This window comes from Centrocercus urophasianus, unplaced genomic scaffold, assembly GCF_019232065.1.
Source record: "Centrocercus urophasianus isolate 14NV4802_14NV808 unplaced genomic scaffold, USGS_Curo_1.0 seq_16, whole genome shotgun sequence".
Taxonomy (NCBI): domain Eukaryota; kingdom Metazoa; phylum Chordata; class Aves; order Galliformes; family Phasianidae; genus Centrocercus; species Centrocercus urophasianus.
In genome coordinates this window covers 31,444,260-31,470,572 of record NW_024884711.1, presented here as the reverse complement: position 1 = coordinate 31,470,572, position 26,313 = coordinate 31,444,260, and the positions used below count along the sequence as shown (strand labels likewise).

Here is a 26,313-nt window from a genome sequence, read left to right as displayed (position 1 = left end):
GCTTTGCTTCCTGAAGACTTTTCAACTGCTCCAGCATGTATTTGTATTGACAGCCTCTCTCAGTCCAAGCCATGCATCAGCTACTGGGGTGCCCTTCTCTGCACATGCCTGTGCAATTCTGTTCTTCAACAGTGTGCAACTGATTAGCGTTAACAGCAGCAATTTGAAGTCATTAGACAATAATCCATAGATTATAGCAGAACAGTATATCTGTCATCAGCTTGCTGCTTGGATCCAAAAACGCTGGCTGCTCTTTTTATCCTGCTCAGTCCGACCCCCTGCAACATAGCTACCAAACTCAGCCCCTAACCTAGCCAAACTCTGACATGTTTTTACCCTTCCACATAGGAGTGCTTCTTTTAAATAATGCAACCTGTGTGACTGGCTCTGCCTCTTGATTCTCCCTTGATAGAACACTCATTATTTTAAGATGAAGCTGCATCCCTCAAGTTCTTTGCCAATTTCAGGCAATTGGATTTTCAGCTTGATCTGTAATTCATGATGATTTGACCAATTACTCAAATGCAAACACGATGACATTTTTCTTCCTTCTGTAATGCCTGGATCTAGCTATTTCCAGACATCACTACTTTTTTCTAATCGTGCCCTCACACGATTCAGGAAATGAAAACAGGCATGAGCTATGTGAGATATGACCCCTAAAGATCTGAGGAAGACCTTCAGATGGCACCATGGCACTTCTCCAGTTGAAGATTAACATGTAAACTACTTCTGCCTCCTCTTCCTGAACATTATCTCATGATACCCATACCTAAGATGCAAATAATGACCCAAACTTGCTTATAAAACAGCATTAGGAAGACAGATTAAAAAAAAAAAAATCATTTTTTCCCTCTTTTGGGATACAAGAGAGGCTCGCTTTTAGTGGGAACATGGCTCCAGAACAGCAGCCACAGAAGACCAGGCTTCCAGACATGGGGCCCAGCTCTAGGGGCAGAGAAAGAAATGCTGGCAGCCATTTGACAATCAGTTCAGAAAAGGGAATCCCTCCAGGCTGACATGGAAGTGATGAGTAAAGAAAGTATCTTTGCTGTAGAAATATTAATAGCTCATTTGCAAATTTTTAGCCAAATCTATTCACTTCAAAAGCTGAGCTTGGGGACTGAGAAATTTTTCAACAAAACATTAGTCTCAATTAAGCAAATGTAACCAAGACAAGTGAGCTCAAAAAAAAAAAGATAAAACTGGTGAGGTCATTAAACCCATAAAGCAAAGATGCTGAAACTTGGAAAGCATGCCAAAACAACCCAAGGCAGGTTCAGGAAGGGATAGACAGGCTCTCCCAGGCCAGGGATGCTGAGCAGCCAGATGCTGCTGACACAGACGGTCAACACCCAGGGCAGCCCACAGCAAGCACTGTGCACTAAGGTGGGAAGGAATTTTAATGAGCAATTTCAGTCTCACATGTGCTATGAAAAAAGCACCTGGCACCATTCCCAATGTCAACAAAAAGGAGTGCCCTCCAGGCTAGAGGCTTGGTTGCAGCATCCTCAGGAGAGGATGAAAAGAGACCATAGTGCAGTTTCATGCTTTCTTTCTTTGATCCTCATGTACTAATAGTAACTTGCGAGCATAAGGGCTCTGTTGAATCAAAAAGAGCAGGCTGAAGAATAAAATCACAAAGTAAGATTTTAAATTAAAAGTAAAATAAAACACTAAAATAATTTTAACTGATTTTTAGACATTAATCCAGAGTTTTATGAGTATCTGTAGCACTTCATATACTCTTAGGAAAACAGTAACACATGTAGCCAATCATTTAACCTGCAGAAGCCTATTTTCTGATGTCTTCAGAAAGACCAGCACTCCAGCCTCTCAAATGGGTCAGATGCACAGCAGCAAGCAACACCATGGCATGTCAGTTCTTCCCCCAAACCACAGTGGAGGCACCGATGTGTGCACTGAGGGCAGAATGAGCAATACACTCTGGAGGCACCACGGGCCTCGCGGAGCTCAGCTGCCTGCTGGCAGCACCCGCAGTGTGCCATTAGCCTGCTAAAGGAGCTGGTGCAGGATAACAGGAGCGAGCCCCTGAGCCAAGTGGGCTGTGGCAGCATGTTGGCGTCATTGCCATTTGGGCTACAGATGTGGGTTGCTACCCTGGTTTCAGCTGAGACAGTTGATTTTCTTCACAGTATCTGCTATGATGCTATGCTTCAGCTTTAGTAGAAAAACAACACTGATAACACACTGATGTTTTAGTTGTTGCTGAACAGGGCTGCTTGCCATGTTAAAACATGACAAATACAAGGGGCAGGCAAGATATCTGAGAGCCCACAGGCTGGCAGCCATGTGCAGGCCACTCCAGAGGCCTGGCCATGCAGGAGGCTGCCTCTGAGGCCTCGTGCTGCTGCACAGCGTGAGCCTGGTCCCCTCGTGACAGCAATTTTGCAGATGAGCCGCAGAGCCAGGGAAAGCCGCTTTGCCCCAGCCATTATCACCACACTTTGTTAAAGGGACTGATTTCCCCCCTCAGGGCTGCTTGTTTTCATCTGATCATTTTATTTCTAACCAGTCTTCTATAGCATCCTTCAAGAAATCCAAGGATTGCCCACAGTAGCGATGTAGGCACACACAGTTCTCACATCCAGCTGAAGACAGTCCCGTTCAGTGGCAGAGGGCTCTGTGCAGTGCTGAATGTGCCACTCCGCGCTCTCACAGGGCTCTGCTCTCAGTGTGCAGCAGTTCTGAGCCAGCAGGAGCACCATCAGAAAGTTGGACAGGCACCAACACCTTCACAGACCGCCCTTCCAGAATAAGCAGGAACAGGAGCATTTGATCACATCAATCAAATCTTTCCAAAAGAAAGACTCATTTTCTCCCCCCTCACAAACCTGTGACATTTGTCTACCTACTCACAGAGGGTCTCATTATTTTTGAAAACACAGGGTAAATCATTCCCAGAAAAGATTTTAAGCTACTGGATTTTCCCTGCTTTCCTCTAGGCCAATTCAAAAATCTTCAGTATATTCCACATCAGTAGCTTCTTTCAGGTTTTCCACTTACAGAAATCAAAAAGGTGGAACTCGACCTAGGCAGACTGTTTCTGTTATTTATCTGTGCCTTTTCATGCAAACATAACCAAGTGTTTAGTGGGAAGCCATTTCTGGTAGCTCTAAACACAAGCTGCTGCTGCTGCTGCCCCAGACAGGCAGGAAGAATTGCTGGGGAAGAATTCAGCACAGGGCTTTTCTTTACCACCTCTGCACTGACTGCTTTGCTGCTGCCAAACGCAAAAGGGAGGCACAAATTGATATCTAACTGCTCCCACTAACAAGGATTTGCACAAGAGTTTCCTCATGCTCAGGCTCGTCAAGGCCTGACCTGTAGCTCTGTACCAGAGGGATAGGCAATCTAAAACCACCCTGCATGAGCCCTTGCAGGCAGATAGGAACCTGCTGGCTCAGCGAGTGGTGGGGAAGAATTGCAGGCATACCTGGAAGGCCCCTTAGGCCATGGTATTTCCAGTGAAAAGTAAGGGACAAGTGGAAAAAGGACTCCATGCTCTCCTCTGTGGGTTATCCTCACCATGGGGCTGTCAGGTCACACTGAATTCACCTTTGAAGCTTGAGCCCTAGAGCTTAGCTCAAATCATTCTTTGGTGGGTTCCAATAAAGTAATCCTTAAGAGATGCCCTCAGAAAGAGACCCTTTTACATATGGATGCTCAGGGCAAATCTCCCACATTTCTGACTAAAATCTCACAGCAAATGACATTTTCTGTGGGGCAAGGTACCAAAAAAAAGAGATGGGGCTTTTTCCTATCAACCCACTTCAGACCTACAACTACCACGATCATGGTACAGCTGCCCCGTTTTAATGGCACTACAACTGTTTTAATCACTCTAAAATACATTTCTGTCTGGAATTGCCCACATGGAAGATAAACTCTGAAAGTGTCACTAAGACCCAGAGAGGTTATTATCTGTGATGGTGTAATTAAATACTATATTATAAAGGGTACATAAAGTAAAATTGAACTGAGGGGGTTTAGGAAGTTTATGACTTGATTATCTCCTCACAACTGAATATTTGACCTTGAAACTGTAGCATTTCTTTACCAGAGTTTCCACATGTAATATTAATAGGAAACTTCAGTGGCTTCAGTCACTTGTCAAGGATCCCCAGTGACCATACCCCTTGTTGTCTTTCTGCTTTATTACATGTGGCAAGCATGAGAGAGATGAAAAGAGTGAATGAGAATTTGATTGCTTTGAAAAGAAAGATGTACATCTCCTGTACAAATTTCATGTTCAAATTCATAGGGAATCACTTTCTAGGGTATTTGGCTCTTAACCCAAACAAGACAATAGTGGAAGTGTTAAGGAGGAATGTCATAGATAATTATTTTAAAGTTAATAAATATGTAATTAATTTCCAGTCTCAGGCAGGATGACACAGGACACAATGGGATGGAGCCATGCTGGGGAACAGGGCTCAGCCGCGTGATTGCTGCAGCAGCCATGAGGGTCCCCAGTTCCAGTGTAGGTGATATTTTTAGGGTGACACTATTTCTCCAGCCACAACAGTCACAATACATGACACGTGGCCTCTCCTGGACCAAAGTCAGCCTTGGAACCTTCAGGTTTCTGAAAGACTTGGTAAATTACAAGCAAATCTTTCTGTGCTTGCTGCGTGCTTTTAGAGAAAACTGGAAAGTGCATTCACAGCTGCACTGCCTCCAATCCTCACAGCCTTCTAACACCTTCTTGTATAAGCAATGGACATCTGCTCTGCATAACTACTCCAACTCCTGGACTTCAACAACTTCCAGCACAAAGGCATGCAGACTACCATCAATGACAAGAGGTGGGTTTCTGGAAACTCTCCTCTGCTGGGGACCACTAGTTTTGTTTCAAAGCAATGAGTTCTCCCCTCTGCCTGATGACTCAAGGTGTTTCAGTTGGAAAAGATGCATTGAAAACCTCAGCAAACAGAAAGTGAGCAATAATTTCATAATAATAAAATTAACCAGCATTTGCAAAAATACTTGCCTCATTTATACATTAATTACAAGGCAAAAACTGCTCTGGAATTATCACTTCTTGTCCTGCCTTAACTTGATAGATATGAGAACAAAGCAGCTATTTTTGTTATCATCAAAGAAAACCTCATACATCCTTCAACCCATCCGTATTTCAGAGCCCACTTGAAGCAGGGCAGCAGCTGTGGCTGCTCCTCACAGTCAGCTGGAAACAAGGATGATGAATTGCATGTTTGCCTGCCTGTCTCCCCCCTCCTCCAAAAGCCAATCTCTTGGACAAGGCTTGATGCTAACAGGAATGCACAGGACCACCTGCTCTCCCTGGGCTACATAATGTGATCTCTGAGCCCAGATGCAGCTGAACATTTAGCAAATCTGACTTCAGAGGAGGCAGCTAAGGCCAGCAGGGTGTCATGGAGCAGGCTGTGGAAGAGGGTCATTTATTTCCCAGTTGCCAGACTGCTGCAGGTCTCTTCAAAATGTGCCTTTTGCCTTTCTGCTTACCAAACATCAAAGATTAAATGCTGCTATACACTATCCGGCAACCCCTCTGGCTCAGACCAACTTGCTTAGAGGAGCTTGGGAAGCAGCAGCCACAGCAGGGAAGGTGCTGGCAGTGTAACTAGGAAGCCTCTGGCTTCTTCGCAAAGCTGCCCTTCTCTAGGCTCCAGAGTGATTCAATCAAGCTGGCAGGTCAGTTCACAGGACAGATTTTCCCAATTATGCCTAAATTCTGTTCAAACTTAGCAGTTTTGGAGATCTCTCACCCACTGTCACACCAACACTTTGCAGTTGGTGTTCACGGGCTGCTGTTGCTGAATGGCTGCAGAAGGAAAAATCACCCAGGAACCAAGTTTATAGGCCAAACTAAGTCACATCTCTGTAATAAACAATTTTTCAACACAACTGCCTAATTTCTTCCCAAATAAAAGAAAATGTCCATTTTATAGCTGCCTCTTGTTTCCTGCTTTGTACCTAATTATCAGCCCAGTGAGCCAACTCTCCACTTACTCCATTACTCTGCATCACAAACACTGCACTCTGATCTGAAATATTGCCAAGTGCTCTGAAAATCTATTGCACTCCCCTTCTACACCATAACATTAATGTAGGGGGTTGTTTGAGGATATTAATGAGTTATGACCTTTCTTCCTACTACTGCACTTTCCTGCCTTCTGCCCTTGCCTCAAAGTTGGCTTCCCGTCACTTGTTTATTCCTCCCTTGAGTTAAGAACACATTGAACTAATTTATTCATCATTTTAATTACAAATTCACATCTCTTAGTCTTCCCAAATGCTTGTACTTTCCAATCATTAAGGTTTTCTTTCAAATAACAGAAAGTAGCAAGCACTGCTCCTGCAACCAAAGTTATAGCTGCAAACTACATAGTCATTACATCCTGTAATAAAAACATACAAGGATTTGTCTGATTGAAACTGGTGAATAAAATGTAACTTTCAGCATGTGTCAGAATGGATAACCTAAGCAAAAGCAGAGAAAACTCTGCTATGAACTTGGTTCTCAGAACAGTCTCAGGAGCAGCTAAATTGCCAAACATTTTGTTCGTGCGCCTTCATTTAAAAACAAAAGCAAATTCTGAATGTGGATGGAACCAATTTCTACTTGCAGTCCAGCTTAAATCAACCAGGCATTCCCTTTTAGTCTTACATCCTCACACTTGGGTATGAGATGCAGCAGTAAGAGGCTGGTGGCAAGAGGCAAAACACTGGCAGGAGCCAACTTGTCAATACAGACAGGGTGAGATAGGGACAGACAGCATCTTGAGCTGGGCCAGAGGAGCCACATACATCTCTCCCCTGCCCAGCCCCAGTCAGACCCAGCAGAGCTTCAACAAGGCTTTGCTGCACCCTGATGAATCTAGGAGTAGACACTGTACATGCACACATCAGGACTGAAAAGGCCACACGACACTCCTGAAATGAGATGCCTTCTTTAATCAGAGGACACAAAGGCAGCTGAGAAGCTACTTCTGCCATATTTGAAGCATGGTATTCCTGCACACAACTGCCATGCTAGGCCCAGCAGCCTGGATGATCCAGGCATCACAAAACAAAGCTATTTTAGGGGGCATTTGCATAAGCCACAATGCAGAAGGGTTTCTTGCCCTTAGTGATGGCCCACTTCTGCATCCTCACATCAGGGCTGGGAATTTAGCTTACTCCCTCAGACCCAAAGCAAGCAGGGTACAGGGCAGCAGGATCAGGACTGTGGGTCAAAGCTGAGTGCACCCTGCGGTTAGGATTTGAGGTATTTTGTTAGGTAAGTAAGAGCAGAGGAGGGAAGGTAACAGGAGGCAACTTTAGTGCAAGGCTGGTTGTAGAGGCTGCATTCAGGAGGGAATAGATGAGGTGAGGAACAGCACATAAAAAAAGTGGAAAAGGGGGAGGGGGAAAGAAAAAAGCATATGAGGTAGTGTATAGTCAATGAATATAAAAATGCTATAGCTATGAAATAAACAAGAGAGCTTAGCAGAGCAGATTGTAATAACAAAAAGAGAAGAGACAGAAAGCTTACCTGTGTCCTGGGCTCACTACAGAACTCCAGAGAAGGGATCTCCAGAAGAGCTCCTCCCCCACTGGCAGTCAGCTCTTAAATGGGCCTTAGGAGAGGTGCAGCCAGGCTCCACCCTTCCGGCAGCACAGGAGAATTGCCTTCACCTGTGCTCCATGGCTGACTCAGCGCTCGCCTCAGGTGATCAATCAGAGGTTCAGGCCGTGATCCAGCTGTTCCCATACAGGTGGTTTCTGCTGCTTTGTAGTAGTATTGCAGCCTGGACATTCCATCTCAGTCTTGTAAAAACACTCATGTAGATGAGCACAAATCCTCATGGTTTGTCTAATCTGAGCAACGACACACATGTCCGTCAAGCTGCACAAAACCCAATAGGCAGCAGCCACTCCTCACACAGGATGCCATCAAGAAAGTGACCAGAGCTGCATCCGCTCTCTCATTCTGCAGCAAAGCACCACCGAGGCCAGTGGCAGGACTCTGCCAAGCCTAGGTACTGGCCCCAGGGTACCATCCTGGCAGACCTCAGAGGCTGTGAGGTGCTACTGTGGTGGGGGGACTGCGATAGCAGGAAACTGAGCACGGTACACCTGGCTGAGGCCCGGGAAGAGCTGGACCAATGTTCCTCTCACTTCTGTAGCTGCTGTTTCGAGCCCTGTCACCTGAGGCCTAGTGCCCAACCCCACCTGAGCCTGCAGACTGCCCAGTACTGCAAGGATGCACTGATCTTCTCTGTATGAAATAAACTGAAATGTATGCTCTGTATATGCATATATGCTACATATATTATGCATATGTACAATTTTTCTCACATTGTCTGTCTCTCAAAACTGAACAAAGCACCCCAGAAACCTTCACCATCAGGAAAAATTCTTACAGTGTCACACAGACTGACAAAGTATAATGCTCATCCCATGTTAAACACCGTATCTGAGATTCAGAAATTTTTTCCATGCTTTCTTCTTCCTCTACCTCAGAATTATTGCCAAATAGGAAAGGAAGAGGGGAAAAAAAAAAAAAAAAAAAAAAGCTGCCGTTTCCCTGGTACCTGGCTTAGTCACAGCAGGAATTTACACAAATGTCTTTAGAAAACCACAGCTCCACTTCTTGAGCATGATTTTCAGACTGGAGGTGGCCTGTGTTAGAGTCATGGTCCTGTCTAAATCAATTGTTCAAAGGTCACAATTCCAGTCTTGGGCTTTTACACATCATCAGCCACATTGTGTCCAGCTTCTGACTATTCACTGAGTAGGTCTAATTTCTGCTGCTTTCCTTCCCTTTTTGCCTGCTGTATGTTGAAGTCTGATTTAAAAAATAGCTCTTCTCTTTTATGTCATTCACTTATGAAATCAGGGAGGAGGAGGGCAGAAACAGAATAAAGCATTCCCTAACCAATTTGAACTAAAAGAAAGGCTGCAAAAATTATCACTTTCGAGCTTCCTGAGAAAGATAACAGCTTATCAATTACCAGCATGTTTCTACATACATATACACTTCTGCCCTTAGGTCAAGTTACAAGAATAAAACTATATCTTCTGGTTTTCCTTTTCACTGAAAATTGTTACATTCAGGACTGATGGGAATTTGTGAAGCCCCGCTGTCTGATGGCCATCAGAAGTAGAGTTAATAACAACACAGTTCTCAGAACTTCAGTATGAACATTTCAAAGGACACCTGGTTATAGGAGAGGAATAAAACTCGACCTACAGTCCAAGCAGGCAGCCTCAAAGAAACTTACCTGTGCTAACCACAGAATTCCAGAGAATTACAAGATATGTGTTTATATCACAGAATTACAAGATATGTGTTTATTTTAAACAATATGATTCTGGTATTTTGTATTGTAATAGGGACTTAAGTTTACTCTACAAAGATTGATTTTGAATTCTTTATGGAAAAGGACTTGAACATTTTAATTTTTTTAATGCTAAGATGGCGAAAAGTTTAAATGCATTGCACAGACATGTGCCCTGCAAACAAAAAAAAAGATCTAGGTGGTCTCAGTGACATTCCAAACACTGCTGTGTATCTTATTTCTTATTTCTTCTCCACGTTCATCTCCTTATCCTGTAAAAACAGGTCTACAAAACACATCATCACTACCAGCATCTTCTGCAGCTGTCAAAATAGGAGAAAGAAAATTAGAAAAGAAAAAAAAAAATGAAAGGAGATGTAGTGTCTACAGTAGGGAAATTAGGAACGTGGGACTGGGCAAAATTGTCTCTGGGCAACTCGAGGCCATCACATAATTAACTTGCTTTCATGAACTGATCAAAAAACAAATTAAGGTGACTGCTCATCAGGGGAGAGTTAAGGGACACTGGGGATTAGAGATGCCCATTTCTGCCTTCTTGGCCCTTACCACATGGATGCCGTAGCCATAGGGCACAATAACTTGTCAGATTCTCAGCTGTACCATTACTTTCAGGATGTTACATCTATACACAATTTGATCTATGATTCAGATCATGCAGTTAGTACAGCAAACAAAATCTCATCACAAATGATGTGGCTTTTGCAGCCCCTGACCTGACCAAGAACTTATCCATAAGCAATTACCACCAGGGGAGGAAGCAGACCCACTCTAAGCTTGGCACAACAAGCCAACTGCTCACAGAAGGCAAATTTCATTTTGGATGGAATTAAGAAAAGAAACATAGTTTGTATTTCTTCATTTCCCACTGTCAGCTGTCAGCTGTGCCTTGCGGAAATGAGTAACAATTTACCACGCCGGGCACTAGAGATCTTAGTAGGCTGTAAAGTAGTTTTCATCGAGCCTTCCTGGTGGTTCTGCACAGTGCTGGAAGGTCACTTGGCACTTGAGATCGTCTGGCTCAGCTCCGCCGTTCTGCTCATGAAAAAGATGTTAGCTGCATATTAGGTGCAAATCATCTTTAGTAAAGTAAAAGTAATGCAGCGGATAATTGTGTCTGTTTTCTGTTCAGATACATTTGAGAGGGAAGGGACCTGTGCTTATAGCCATCTCCTTTCACTACATAAAAGAATAAGAAAACTAAGAGCTTTACCACCAATGATGAAGGGGCAGGAGGAAAACAGATTCAGATTTGAAAGCTGATTTGAACAGCTGAAAAATGTAACACCTTTTTGCTTTTTATAAAAGAACATGAGGGCTGCCTTTCAGCATCCAGTATAAATTCAGACAATTCAACACACTGCTTTGATCACAAATAAAATGCAATGGTAGGAATGCTTACAACCACAGTTTGGAAGTTTATTACAGTGTCTGATAATTTTCCAAAACCTCTGCATATTTCTAGATTTCTGAGTGTGAGGAAAATTGCAGAGTGACAGAGCAGCCGATGCTATCACCTTGTGAAAGCACATCCTGCGTTGCATAACAACCCTTTGTACACTGCCTATTTCAAAACCTCACGGAAGAACCTTACAAACTTAACTTCTGCTCGGTACACAAACCTGGGCGTCTCCTGGAGATACGCAAGTCACTTTTTTTGGAGTGTATTTATTCCAGCAAAATCTCTTATAAAAAAATGTAATCCAAAATGATAAATCATTCAGAACAATAAAATCACTTGCAAGAACAAACACAGCTTCTATTGGTAACTGTTCATGCCTGCCCTGGGCATGCTTGTTACGTATGCTAAGTGACAATGCTTGTGGCTACCATTCCCAATATCATATCTTCCTTTCCCAATTTACACTTATTCAAAGCAATGCTTATTCAACGATAGTTGCATAAGGTGCATTTCAAGCGTTCATTATCAACCTCTCAAAAACAATAAACCACATCAAATTAGCCACTGACGTGCTTTGTACTAGCAAAGCAATTTGCAGATCCTTCACAAAATATTAGCACAATTACTTGACAGCATCACGGCCACTCTTTCTGACATTGCTGCACACAAGGGCTTGGTCACATGAACTCACAGTTGCTCTCATGTAAGGGAGAGATCTTTGGGCAAAAAAACAAGCTCATTTGCATTAATTTCCCCTCATTTCTGGGAAGTGGAGCACACATTCATCTGACTGAACATCAGGAGACATCACAGAGGCAATATTAGCAATAGCTGGGACCACAGGTTTCCACTGGCGATGTCCATCACTCCCTACTGACTGTGCCATTGGTTCAACTGACCCGTTCCACTTGCTAAGCTGCCAGCGTTTCCACTCACTGACTGCCTTCAGGATAGGCCCCTTCCATCAGTCACTGAGAGCAGAGAATGTTGCTTTCCGTACTATTTTTGATTTTCCTCTTTAACAACCTTCTCTGTAGGACATGCTGCTTCTCAGTGGAGCCCTCTCCACATCTAACCAGTGCTATGCCAAGTTACTAAAAAGAAAATTCAGTCCATAATTTAGCTTGAAAGATAATGGCAACAAATCAGTATTACAAAGAATTTACTTTCCCATTAACATCGATTTCATAATTACAATATATAAGTTTCTTCCTATTGCCTTTTCCACATCTTTGAAATAGCCATTTTCACTTCATCACACTTACTGAGAATTTGCAGCAAGCAGGAGATGTTCAGCACTCCCAACGATAATGGCAGCCAACATCAGATACGACGAGCTCACGCAGTGTGCTGCTGCAGTCTGCATGCCTCATTCTCCTACTAGCAGGTAGGTTCTACCACCCTGCCAACTCTGAAAGGGTTTTTTTCTGGCTGACCGTTGCCTTTGGTGAACAATATTCCATATTCTGTTTTGTATGGCCACCACGGAGAGATGATCGAAGTGTAACAGCATGCTCTGAGGAACAGCTGCTGAATGTCAAAGCAGTACCTGCTCACTCTGCAAAGCCTGTCATCAGTGTCAGCAACACAGCAGCCACTGCTCTGTCCTCTCAGCGGCATTAAATGATCAAAACTCAAACCAGAAGGGCTGAGACATCAGCAGGGGTGGCACGCGGAGCAAAAGGATCAGCAGACAATGTACACAAGCATTAGAAAAGATATTCTAAGGCCACGAAAGCTTCTCTACCAAAATGCTACCAAGACACATAAATTTAGTCTATTACAGCTGTTTCTGTTGTGTTGAAATAGACTTGAGAAAAATTCCCCACATTGCACTGGATTCCAGTTTAAGCATGAACTCACTGTAATGTCTTTTTACCAAACCAAAGCATCCAGGGGACTAGCTAGAATGGAAATATAAATCAGTACTCAGCTCAGGTCTGACCTTGCAGTCAGCAAAAAATAACCACAGTAAAACGAGAACTGTAGAAAAAGAAGTGGTGTAATAAGCATGTCCCTATGCTTTGTGAAACCTAGTGCATTTGCATTGGTTTAGGAGTTTGTATTCTGCTTCTTTCATGCTTGCATTTAAGGAGAAGGAATAACAGAGTGTTTGCTTTCAGCGTGCTAAGATAACAAGAAAGTGAAAAAGATACAAAGCCTGAAAGAAAGCAGGGTTGTGTGGGCTCTGTTATCAGCCTGAACAACAGGCGTTTGAAAAGATGCTGTTTGGTCATTTCAATATTGAGCTATGAGACAAACTGCTTAAACTTTTCCCCATGAATACTGTAATCTGCTCTTCCTTATCCCAAAACTCCCTACAAACCCTATATTGTACATGACAGTCTAAAATATGAGCATGTGAGTATTGCATAAGAGATGATGGCATTATTTGTGTTCTTAAATTAAATATTAAAGAATTATTATTTATCTGTTTGCATTTAAGCAAAATTGATTCAACATTTACAATATGTGAAGCTATGAATTAATGCAGTGTTTCTCTGACAAGAACCATCACATATTCCTGCGGATGCCACGTATCAGTGAACATGGAAGTTTCCTACTTAAATGAGTTTTAGTCAGTTTCTATTAATAAGGTTTTCCAAAACTGAGAACAAAAAAGGTTCATATGACATTACAAACACTTCTGACAGCCTTTCATTCAGTGCCCTTCTGAAGCTGCCAGAAGCTCTCCCTAGCAAACTTCTGTTAGGAATGCCATCTCGTGGTTAAAAGCTGTATATAATGACTCCAGGTAAACATCACTCCATTTTCATTGCAAAACACCATTTATGCAGAAATGAGCTATTCCTACATGACCTTTCAAACTGTACAGTTTGTTATCAATTTATTCATCTATAATTAACCATTCTGAATGAAAATGTCTGTGAATATGGATTTTCCTTCCCCATCTGTATACAATGCTAATTAACTATGCCGAGAACAGTCACGTCATTAGGAGATGGCGTGCATTAGCATTTTAAATAGAACTGGGTTGCTACATGCACTTAGCAAAAAGTCCACTACGTGCTTGTCTATTTAGATGTAATTTAGGGAATTAGTTTGAAATGTAAGAAAATTCAAGCATTTTTCTCAAAATGCTTCTAAAGAAGAACCCTTTGAACACTCTACCTTCTCTAAGCTTCATGGGATCTCTTCAGTTGGATACAGAAGTAGAACTACAAAAACGAAACACTGGATGTTCCGATTTGTTTTATACAGATCTTACTGTGAGCTGGACATGAATTGAAATGGCTGTTGGATCCCAAATTGCTCACAAAAGCATGAAGAAATGACAAGTAAACAAGAATAGAAAGAAGGGGACCAAAAGCGTCTAATAATCCTTCAGAGATCTGTGACTTAGAAAAGCTTATAAAGATGAATAATCAATAGCCACATTCAATACAGCTGACATTTTCGTAGACAATTCCCTGCCAGCTATGCTCGCGTAATTTTCATAATAAAAGTATGTATTGCACAAATCATCACAACATGCATCGTATAATGAAATTTAAAACTAATGAGCCATATCCTAATAGCCATAAGTCAAGTCAGGATGTGCATTAGTAGACCATTTGCAATTCTCCAGTGACAGATAGCGCAAGGCTAAACATATCCAGAAGCCCATTTATAGCACAGTTTGTTCTGCATACCGATAACACTAACAGAGATATGAAATGAGTTTGCAACCTCTAACATTCAGCCAGGCCTCCATGAAACATCGGTCATACAGCTGCTGCCATGCCCACTCCTGGGACAGCTCAGATGGACTGCTCTGATCACTTACATCAACCTCTTGCTTAACGTGGATCTGGCTTGCTTTAGTCCTCTATCAAATTACATTTTTTCAGAAATTCATGCAGTACTTTCAGCCTAGAGAAACCTTTTCCATCCTGTGAACCTCTTTTACCTCTTGCGACTTGTCCAAGTCTATTCACAGTTACTGAAGCACTCCTCTGTTTGACTGAAGAGACCTTTACTTCATTAACAAACCTTTGCTTAAAAGCTTATTCTTCCATGCTCTCATTACAGTAAGCAGATCCTGCTTACCAAGACAATCGTGACAGTGCTTCTTAAAAATTCTTTCATTGCTGTTATGACTCTTTCGTCCAGTTCTGCAGCCTTAGTGAAAGCTGTGGTTACTGCAGTTGGGTGTAGCATTCTTGTAAAAGGTTCCACAGAGTGAAGTGCAGTCAGCAATATAAGCTCCCTGACAGCATTCTCCTTTTGAAACCTGAGGATCTCACCAGGCATTCTGGGCACAAGACATGCTGACAAATGCATGTTCAATTGGGAAAGCTCAAGCTTGCTGTCTCCAGACATTTTCCCAGTGAGTATTTCCTGCAGTGTGATGGTCTATTTGGAAAGAATGGCCTCAAAGCTGTGTTTTTAGAGACATGGATCTATTCCAGGCCACGGTGAAATGCAGGTTGAGAGGAGAGTTATGGAGATCATCAGAGGGCTGGAGCACCTCCCCTGCACAGACAGGCTGAGGGAGATGGGTTTTTTCAGCCTGGAGAAGAGAAGGCTGTGAGGAGTCACATTACAGCTTTCCAGTATTTAAAGGGGATTAAAAACAGGAGGAGAATTAACTTTTCACTCAAGTATACAGCGATAGGACAAAGGGGAATGGTTTTAAGCTCAAGGAAGGAATGTTTAAATTGGATGTTTTTTGCAGAGGGAACGGTGAGGTGCTGGAACAGGCTGCCCTGAGAGATTGTGGATGCTCCATTTCTGGAGGTGTTCAAGACCGGGTTGGATGGGGCCCTGGGCAGCCTGCTCTAGTGCCAGATCTGGAGGTTGGTGGCCCTGCCTGAGGCAGGGGGGTTGGAACTTGATGAGCCTTCAGGTCCTTTGCAACCCAAGCCATTCTATGATTCTGTGATTTGTCACTACTTTCTACCAAATAATTCATCTTATCCTACTTAAGTGGCTCCTCAGGATTTAAAATTTGTGGCATTCACAGACTTGAACAGTAACTGTTGCATTTCCTCTGTGTAGTTCAATTACTGTATATCTAGTTTTTGTGTAAACACATGAAAGAGCACATCTCATGAGATTAAAGCACATCAAATTCTGAAACCACCTCTTTCAGAGGACTTCCTTTATATCACAAATTGGTAAGGACTTAAGAATATATTTGCAAGGAAAATGCTATAGTGTGGATCCTGCAGTATTTATTTAGAAAAAATGAAGTGTACACAAACAACTATAGGCATACTTCAGGCATACCAAATGTGATCTGAACAACAATGCGCATTCTTGAAGTCTTCTAAGAGCAAACCTCATCTCCTGAAAAACAACAATCTTTCATTCAGTTTCAACCCTTAAATATAGTTACCTTCAAAATATAAACAGCAGTTCTTTTTAAATTTTAAAACATTAAGAAAACAGAACTCTCTTCTGAAGTCAACTGAAACTGCTCTATTGACCCTTTACCAAAAAATCACTGTCACCATGAGAAGCAGAGCTTTGACTTAAGGCAAGTAACGAGCAGCTGCTAAAACTGCAAGAAAAACAAAGTATTTTCCATATAAATATTTTTATAACAAGAAGTATAAACAGTGGCATTACAAAGAGCTCCTTGTTACATCTGTCTTTAAGATTTTACATGTAGTAGTAGTGTTCAGCAAAGCAAACCAACAGAAACTAAGTTTAAATAAAGCTATGCTATTACAAAGTTGTGAGTATGCATACATACACATCTCTACCATTCGCCATAAACCCAGCTTACATTTGTTTAGACTGCAACATCTTGTCTTCAAGCAAATAGGAGCAAATGTGTACATTAATCCCAAATAGCTTTAAGAATCCTACTGACCATCAGAATGTACATGTGCTTCTGTGCATCATTAGCGCATCATTTTTTCTTAAAGAAGTTAATAGCACACATTACACACACAGGATGTTGTCATGCAGCGTCTGAAAAAGACAAAAACCAGCTCTCGTGCTCACTCAATGGTGAGCTCACTCACTCACTCAATGCCCTTTGAACCTTTCATTAAACTGGCAGCAAGGAAGAAAAAGTGCAATCACAGTGGCACAATGTTTGTTGAATGTATTTTGCTGAATGACATTCAGAGAAGCTGGGCTGGGAAAAGGTAAGAATTGCTTCCCTCACTGCCTTCTGTCCTCTTGGCCACTCTCCGCAGTGAGCACAGAGGAAGTTATTTGCTCCTCTCCCATTCCTTCAGGCCCAGGGAGTCAAAGTGAGACAGAGGAATGTGTGCTGCAGCTTCCACAAGTGTCAGCACCTGGGTACAAACACAAACACCACAGCTTTGGGATCACGACACTACTGCAGTGTCTCATGGTACCCACTACTAGAACAGAAGTAGTGCAGCACACGGTTCATTTCATGTATGATGAAGTTCAGTTATTAGGTTTCCTAAACAATGCAATCAAGCAAGTATTGTACTGTTAAGACATTTTCAGAAATGCAATTAATATTTCACATGCTCTTTAATCACTACCTTTGTGTATTTCAGCTTCACAAAATCCCTTAAGTACAGCTGAGTTCTTACAGAGTTCATGTAACCATATCAACCCTTTATATTTTCATACCATGTCAAACATTGTAAATAGGAATTTTACTAATACTTTCCCCTTCAAACCAAGTTTGAGCTACAGCCATGAACTTTGAAATATTGATTGCTTGAGTCATGCCAAAATAGATCTTGTTAGATATGTTGCTTAGTTGTTACTATCTAAAAATCAGTTAATTCCAGGTAAGTCAGAGTCTTCTAGCCTAATCTTTTTTAGAACCTCAGCTTTTCTCTTTCAAGTACTTCCTATGAAAACAAGCTTGTCTTTGGAAGTACTTCAAGAATTGCATTGCAACTGCGTGTGACAAAGTGCCTTATGGTAACATACAACACTAAGCTTCATGGAACCAAGTAGTACAGAATTTCCCCAAGTCCTTACGCTGAAACCCATTCCCATCTCAGTAATGGAAACCTGACTTTTCTTTAAAACTTTAGAAATTTAGAATTCATGTATTGTAGTGTTACACTTGGGACTAATGTAAGAACCAAAGTGATAAATTCAGAAATGCAAAGTAGATGGACTCTAATCACCAACACATTGCTTCTTTTTTGGCAGCATACTTACACAACATTTTAAAATCATATATTGTATGATCATTCTCATGTTAGAAAAAGATTTTCTGAAGTTACTGCAGAAATAAGAAATAAGGTCTGAACAAAAAAAGTAATGTGACAGATCTTGGAAGGGCATCCAAAAATGGCAGCACCCAAAAAGCTATTTGGTCACTCACACCTTTATCAGCTACATATAACTTTATTATACAACATATTCACCGTGGCAAATGCAATCATGTTGGGTCTTTCAGTTTACAATGGAACATTGCATAAATGGAGAATTTTTTCAAGTAGTTTGCTGAATAGTGTTTTCTGCACCTCTGATGTGGCAGAAAGTACAAGCAGACACACAAGAGATGGGAAGGCATGATTCTACGTGCACTGTTTTGTCTCTATATTTTGGCAAGAGATCAAGTCCTGACATAAATGAGATGCTGCTTCTCAAAGAGGCAAAATGTCACCAATTATCACCTCCCTTGCCAAAACCTTTCTCCTTCTGAATCTTGGTGTACATTCTCCCATCTGACTTCTCCCAGCTCTTTACCTGTAACTGGCTGCCATTCACAACTTGCCAATACCTTATCTTAGTATTTCTCATAGCATGAAATGTAGATATATTTCCTGCTCTTGATAAATATAGTCCACAATTAGCAGAGTAAGATTGCCCACAACCATACAATCTCCTCAGGCAATATGCTCTATTTTTTTTTTTTAAATTAAAAAATAAAACAACTAAAAACAACCAGCACAGAGCCTGTCATTAGCACAGACAGACTGTTAGCAGAGACCTACTTCAGGCTGCACAATGAATACCTCTGATGCTATTGCATTTGCCAGGCATTGAAGTTCATCCTTCACTTTACTTGATGAGCTACCAAGACCTCTGAGACACTTCTTTGCTGTAATTCATGCAAAGACAGAATGTTGACAACATTAATCTAAAAAATGTACACATGTCAACAGAAGGAACTAGAAAAAGAAAGCTACATGAACTCTATGAAAAAAATAGAATACAATAAATAAATGTAAATAAATACTTAAGTTTAGATCTTATCTAGGAAGACTGATGCTAACACTAGTCAATAGCATTAAAGAAGTATTCTAATGTCAAAAAGTTAAACTAGAAAAGATCTAGAAAAGACTACTGGCACACTAGAGGATGAGCTGTATCTCAAAAGTTATAAATATTAAAGAAAGGACTCCATCAATATGCAGAAAAACATCTGGAAGGAATAAGAAAGATGTCTGAAAAACAAAATAACCAGATGTTTTGCACAAATGTTGGCCTCACAAAACATAAAAAGAACATCATAAAAGAAAGTAGCATGCCATAAAATAACACAGTTCAAAGATTAACAGAATACGTATGCTTTAATCTTTATAGTGAAATCACACTTCACTGGTAATATCTGAGCATCATCGCTATCTTACTGTGTTTTGGCATCCTAAGTGAAGTGAGTTAAACTTTAATTGATCACCTCCTGGTCAGGTGATCACATCATTCTTGCCACAAAACTAGAGCCGTTAGCTTCAGGTCAGACTTCATTACCTCCCTCCTTCAGGGGAGAATGCTTCAGCTTGTGAAGGAGACAGTGCTACCAAGAAAAACCTGCTCTGCTGCTGTCCCTAAGGCATGTGGCCTGCAAGAACACTCCAAGCTTCCAGTCTCTCCACTCAGAACTGTTCCGTGCTACTAGAAATCTCACATGCATAAGAATAAGAATACTGCTGAAGATCAGACAATTGAGTATACAGCTGTGGATGTTACGCTGTGAACTGGACACAGGCCAGATAAATCATGACTTTATTAAAACATGCAGTTCGTCAGGGTACCACAAATGACACAGTATACATCTGACCGGTTGCTCAGAAAACTTTCATAAAATGATTTTGAATTAAGGCTTCTATACAAGACATCAACATACTTAAATCAGCAGCACAGACCCGGTGACCCTCATTCTCATTCTTTTTCAGGGTCGCTAATAGGCCCCAGTGGACTGGAGGCAGAGGGCTGTAAGAACTCAGCAAGTGAAGCTGACTTAATGGGTTTTGTTTTATTTCTGTAATCCTCAAGGCCCTCAAGATAGCAGGTGCAAACTTAGAATAATGAGCTGTAGATGAAATAATAATTGGACAAGTTCTATCTTGTAATCGATCTGCAACTACTTTAGCAACAGCTGTGTGTGTATCCAGAATATATCCTGTAGTGCTGTAGACAGAGTGAATGGCAGCAAGGCAGTCTTCCTCAGAGCACCACCCAGCCACCAAGTCCCGCTGAAGCTTTTCAAGTAGGTCTTTCTGCAGGCAAAAGTGGCCCTGATTTTCCAGCCAGTTATATAACTGCGTCACCAGCTGTCCATCACCATCAGCAATCAGGTGCAAGTATCGCTCAAGATTGGAGGACTTCAAAATATCCACTGCTGGTGAAAAAGTTGGAACTAATTTTCTTCCCCTCAAATCATAAATACCTGTTCTTATAAAGTCTGTCAAAACATTGTTTTCATTGGAAGCACAAATGCATTTTCTAATAGGGATTCCCATCATTTTGGCATACAAGGCAGCCAATATATTGCCAAAGTTCCCTGTAGGAATGCAAACATCTACGGGGTCTCCAAATGTAATAATACCTTGATGAACGAGATCGAGGTATGCAGAGGCATGGTAAACCACCTGAGGAAGCAATCGTGCCCAGTTTATGGAGTTTGCTGCTGCTAAAGCAGTGCCATACTCTACTGTAAGATAGCCAGTATAATCCGAGTTGGTAAAGATTTTCTTCATAGCAGTCTGGCAAAAATCAAAATCAGATTTCACACCTACTGACCAGGCGTTCTCTTTCTGACAACCAATCATCTGTGATTTTTGAATTGGGCTTATTCCATCTTCAGGAAAAAAACTCATCACAGCAATTCTCTGTTTGTCAGTGTCATGGAGACGACTAAAGCCGTCCAAGACAGCGCTCCCTGTGTCACCAGAAGTAGCTACCAGAACCAAGTAATTGCAGCTCCTGGGAATGCAGTATGCGAATATATGTGGCATCATCTGCAACGCAAGATCTTTAAATGAAGCCGTTGGTCCATGAAATAACTCAAGGAGAAACTGATTGCCTGTCAAATGTCTAACTGGGGCAATTTTAGAACAAGTAAAGTTTTCTCCGTATGCAGTTCCAATAATTTCCCTCAGTTTAAAAGCAGGAATGTCTGCAGGATGTATGCATCTCTCTAATATCACCTGGGCTCTTTCAGCATAAGTTGCTCCTATTAGAGTTTGCCATTCTTCAGCAGTCAACACTGGAAGTCCTCTCTCAGGGACAAAAAGTCCTCCATCTGAGGCTAAGCCTTCAACAACAACATCACTGAAATACTTGTGAGAGTTTTTTTGTGTACTCCTAGTTGAAACATAAGTTTCCACTTCTGAGTTTTGGTATCTCTTCACAGCATCAAGCACCTTTTCTGCTACAACCTCTGCTGCCATATTGCCCCCACAAAGAACACGAACATCGTACCACCTTTTGTAGAACTGCTTCCTAAACTGAAGTATGTCCGTAAGAGAAGCAGCAGGACCCTGGCCCACAATGCGATCCACTTTCATTGACTTCAGCCGACTCATAATGACCATTGTGGGCACATCAAGATACACAACTATTCCATTTCTTTTCACATGCTGCATGCCAGCAGTGTGCATTGGATTGGACCCAGTAAGGGAAATGACACTTCCAGATGCTGAAAACCTCAAAAGGGCTTTTCCTTCCTCCTCTAAAAATTGCTCATTACCAACATCCTGCAGTTTTTCTGACACACTCATATTCCAGGTTCTTTCAAGGACATCATCATCTATATCTATGACAGGGCAATCGAGTTTCTGACCTACTATTCTCCCAACTGTTGTTTTCCCAGCACCCGGAGGTCCCATCAGGATAATATTCTTATTTCCAACAAGAGAATGGCTTGAGAACCATGACTTTGATATCCGTTCCAATGTTACCAGTCTTGAAAACATCAGCTTTAAACAAATTTTAGAAAGACTGTTTTGGGTTATCAGTCTCAAAGGTCGATACTGAACAGTGTGAAACATCTTCTGCTGCTTTTTTTTTTTTTTTCTTTCAAGCCACCTTGTCAGCCCACTGAACTGATTCAAAAAGAAAAAAATAGCAATTAGTTCTTCAATAAACATCTTGGAAAAAAAACAAAACCTAAAGGATATGAAATTGAAAACAACAACAATTAAAACACAAATCTTGTTATGACTTTGTCAGTGATAGGAGGTACGTATTTTTCAAAATAAGATCATCCATTCCATTCCTACTACATAGCTCCAGCTCGGCTTCACTGACAAACCTAACTTCAAACAGACCTTGCCCTCAGGTTAAATAAGGATACCCAGGCCTAGCACTACAATACTATTTGCATATAATATTGTTAACAGGAATTAAAATTCAAGTTTTTTTTTTTTTTTTTGGTTTTTTTTTTAAAATCAAATAGACTTACTTAAAAGTACAAATTCATAAACAATGAAAGTTAACTAAAGCACCTCCATGTAATTACAATACTGAAGTCTGTATGTTCCCCAATTTCAAGATATCTTTATTTTCTAAGAACAAAATAAAACAAAACAAAAACCACCACAAACGAAATACCCACCTACATACAACAAAAACTCACAGACTTGTGCAACAGCAAGGATGGAAGAGTTGCATCCAGCTGTCTTCTGATGGAATGACAGAGCAAGCGATTTGTGAAGAGCTCCTACAATGGAATTGTATTGGATGTGGTTTGTGCAAAGCGAGAGAAAGACATCATGAAAACACTCCACTCCCAAAAGCACATTAAAGATTCAGCAGGAAAGCAGCATTCTCAACACAGATTAAACAAGACACACTCAATGTGTTTTTCTGTTTGCTTAGAGAAATCACTGCCAACACGACTGGAGCTGCAAACCACAATTTGTTTGTTATGTTCAAGGCCACAGGGTGAAGGACTCTCAGAATCTCAATAAAGGAGGGAGGCTGGACGAGAAAAATCAGCTCTAATTTGCACAAAAATCCAAATAGAGTCATTTTTCATTTTAAATAATAATAACAAAGTGATACTTGTTTGCCTATTTCTTCACTGCTCATGTCTGAAAATGTTTGAAGAAGAACAACAAAGAATTTCCCTTAGGAAATTAATATAACTATATGATCACTCATCAATTCTTTAAATTAATATATATATGTGTATATATAAATACATACATAAAATCACATTTTTTTGAAGACTTATTTTAGCTGTTACAGCATGCAGGACAGAGATGGCTGACAACAATGCAAGCGGTATTTCTTTTTCCCACCCTCCTGGCAATGTAACACCTAACCAAAACTGCAATCAGCTATTTCTAATAACTGTATCAATCTAGCTGCTAGCATTCCATCTAGCAGCTGGATGGGTGCAACACACTGCAGCAATATTTCTCAGCTTTATCAGCTACTCAGACCAGAAAAATATTTTTTAGTGACAAAGTGTTTCCCTGTGTTAGTCATAACAGACTCAACAGAACAAATACAGGAACTCACTTTAGAGTAAGTCACCAAACCCTTCACAGAGCTTTTTCTCTAGACAGTTTTGAAACCAACAGTGCTTTACCACTACAGAGGACAGAAGATGACACAGAGTTGTATAAGACTGGTGAGAATCAAATGTACTGTAACACCTTCCAGTGACCTACCAATGGTTAAACCATGTTTAGTTACCACAGGAGCCCTTTAAGACCCTGGCCTACCTCATCAGAATGCGTAGTATGGAATGATCCTAGAGACACAGGTCACTCCAACTTTAAAAGTAACATGGAGGCCCAAGTTTTCTCAGAGCAAACCACAGAGATCTTCACTTTCAGGTGCTCCTCACTCTAGATTCTGCTATGTGTTCTAGATCTCTTTCATGCTCTGCTTTCTTTACCAAACTATTTCTACTATTTGTGTTTCAAAATCAAAGTGTTTCCAATTATTCAGATCTTTCCATTTTGCTTACTTCTGTATGGAGAGATAAGCTTAAAAGCAAGTGCCCTAAATATCATTATATTCGGTGTCTGCAGCCTGTACATGATAAGCATGCTGTAACTACAAGGTATAAACCAGAGTAAAGATGGGCACTTCATACTGCACAGTTTTTTCTAATCCTTCTAAAGTATAAGGGAATATGTAGGTGCAACAAAGTTTTCTGCAACAACTATTAAAAAGGAAAAAAAAAAAAAATCTTTCAAGAGTATTTGTAATATTCAGTGTCATTATAAAGTTGTTCTGTAATGGCAACGCACTGAAGTGAATATACACATACAGTTAACAGGGTCAGAAAGTGATACTTAAGCTTCCAAATATGAATATGTTCAAGATATTTAAAAAAAAAAAAAAAGAAGACAATATTTTAGTGATTTTAATTTTTGAGCATAATAGTTTCAAACCTTATTTACGAACAAAGGGCATACAAATCATGTCTGCACCTCTAGTTGTACTCCAGAAGCGTTTTGCAGTGCACAGTACTTAGTACACAACACAGCTGCAGGACAGAACATCCAAACTGCTTTATGAATCTAGGACACAGGAACACAAAACCCTCAAAAATTAGTGCTGTAGGCAAGGAAGGAACTAGACACAGACTTCTCTGATTATATACTTGCCATATTTGCATACGGTTACAAGCAGTCTGTGAGGCTGCCTGAAATCAACTCTGTAAACCTGATGCAAGAATGTGCATGGAATTTTATTCAGCTGCTTGGTTTAATCTATCACAGTTTCACCCAACCTTGCACCGATATAAAGTATTACAAGAATGAAGATACGAAGATTTTAAAAGAACAGTTCAATAATTGCAAGCTTTTCTTTTTATTATGTAAAAAACTTTTTACTATGTACTAAGAAGAAGCTTGCAATTATTGAACTGCTCTTTTAAAATCATTTTTATTCTGGTGGCAGGGCTTTACTGTGAAAATGGTGTGAATTAGACTTCATGTCTAGCAGTTCATCAGTCCAGTAAGAGCACCAAACCAACCACCTTCAGCTACAGCTACTTGTGCCAGCAGGCTTTAGGGGTGAGAGGGTGTTGTACTGAAGCAGAGCTTATACCTGTACCTCCAATGAAATCAAGTTCTGACAGTACACGTCAACCTTCCACTTGGAGGGCTGAAGGCCCCTACTTGCAGATGTACACAATTTAAACAACGATTAATGATGACAGGAGTTACAGTGAAAATTGCTCTCAGCTACCAGAGTAGACACAAAGTCTGCAAAGACACAATGTATGGTTAAAATCCAGAGATCAAACAAGTCAGTGGTGGCTGTTGGAGAACTCAAGGTAGATCAAGACAAATCGTTATCATGCTTCAGAGCGTCCAATACACACACACACACAAAAAAAACCTCCCCTTGCCTTTTCTCAGAATTTCAACCTTCCCATGACCACCCCACAGCCCAAAATGCAGAGATGGTATTTAAAAAAAAGAAGGCAAATGTGTGAAATCAACCTCTGCACCTCGTTTCTGCAAAAGCCTTAAAGGAGGGTGAGAAGTCCTACCAGTTACCAAGTGTAAAAGCCAGGTCACAGCAGCAGATGAGCAACCACAGCAGTTGCAACTGGTGCAGGGGAAAGGATCACTTTCGAACTACACCAGCAGCTGCAGCGCTGACAAAACCGTACAGCGAAGGAGGCAGGAACGTTCTGGGGACAGATCTGAGCTGCCATAAGGATTCCCACTCTGCGGCAGCCAGACACCTGCTAAAGCTTTCCAGAACATCAGTGGGCACTCAAATATCTTTAGGAGCCTCGCTCATCTGCAGGAAGGGGTCGAGCTCATTTCCGAGCGTGAGATCTGTAAAACAGAACGAACACAAAAAAGGAAGCCCCGATCCGATCTCGGGACACAGCGGAGCTGCCGCCGCGTGCCACGCAACCGCAGCGCACCGCTGAGGGATCCCCGAGCTGCCCTGACCGGCCCGGCCGCTGGGGAACGCGCCGTCCCGACACCTCGAAGGCGCCGAAGCGCGGACAGGAGGTTGGGTACGGACGGATCGCAAAACACGGCTGAGCTGGACACCACGGAGCCAGCCCGGCCGCAGCTCACCGCCCCCTCCCACTGCTCGGCCAACGCAGCCCTAGACTTCCCCAACCCTCGGGAGTAGCAGCGGCAAAACCTTTGTTTCGCCCTGTCTTGCCCGGCCCGCGGCTCGGCCCGTCGCGGCCCAGCCCCGCTCCCCACAGGCGCCCCTCAGCGCCCACGTACCGGCGACGCGGGGCGGGGCTCTCAGGTACCGCACGCACCCCACAGGCGCGCCTCCACCGCCCGCACTGCGCACGCGCAGCCCTCACCGCCCGCCCGCAGCTTCGTCGGCTTCAGCTCTGCCAAGCGCGCTTGCGCAGCCGCGCGACGCGTCCTGTCCGCCCGGCTGTCGCCTCCCGCCAAAGGAGGGGCGGAAAAGAGGTGGCGCGGCCCCGCCTCT

General features: G+C 41.9%; 1 protein-coding gene across 14 annotated transcripts; it reads right to left on the bottom strand.

The window, feature by feature from the left end:
- Positions 1–19,636: 19,636 nt before the first annotated feature.
- Positions 19,637–26,159, bottom strand: THNSL1 (threonine synthase like 1). 14 transcript variants are annotated; one of them, XM_042817252.1, is made up of 4 exons: positions 26,097–26,159; positions 24,282–25,685; positions 22,487–22,591; positions 19,637–21,974 (listed from the first exon to the last, which is right to left on the bottom strand). In XM_042817252.1, exon 4 carries the CDS (start codon positions 21,918–21,920, stop codon positions 19,716–19,718), a length of 2,205 nt encoding a protein of 734 aa, XP_042673186.1. In that variant the 5' UTR covers positions 21,921–21,974; positions 22,487–22,591; positions 24,282–25,685; positions 26,097–26,159; the 3' UTR covers positions 19,637–19,715. The 14 variants fall into 14 exon arrangements, with proteins under 14 accessions (XP_042673186.1, XP_042673187.1, XP_042673189.1 ...); XM_042817253.1 differs by lacking the exon at positions 26,097–26,159 and adding an exon at positions 26,008–26,078; XM_042817255.1 differs by lacking the exon at positions 26,097–26,159 and having other exon boundaries at positions 24,282–24,410; positions 24,943–25,952.
- Positions 26,160–26,313: the final 154 nt, after the last annotated feature.

Excerpts from the sequence above, each read along its gene's own strand:
- THNSL1 (XM_042817252.1), bottom strand. The coding sequence starts at position 21,920 with ATGTTTCACACTGTTCAGTATCGACCTTTGAGACTGATAACCCAAAAC.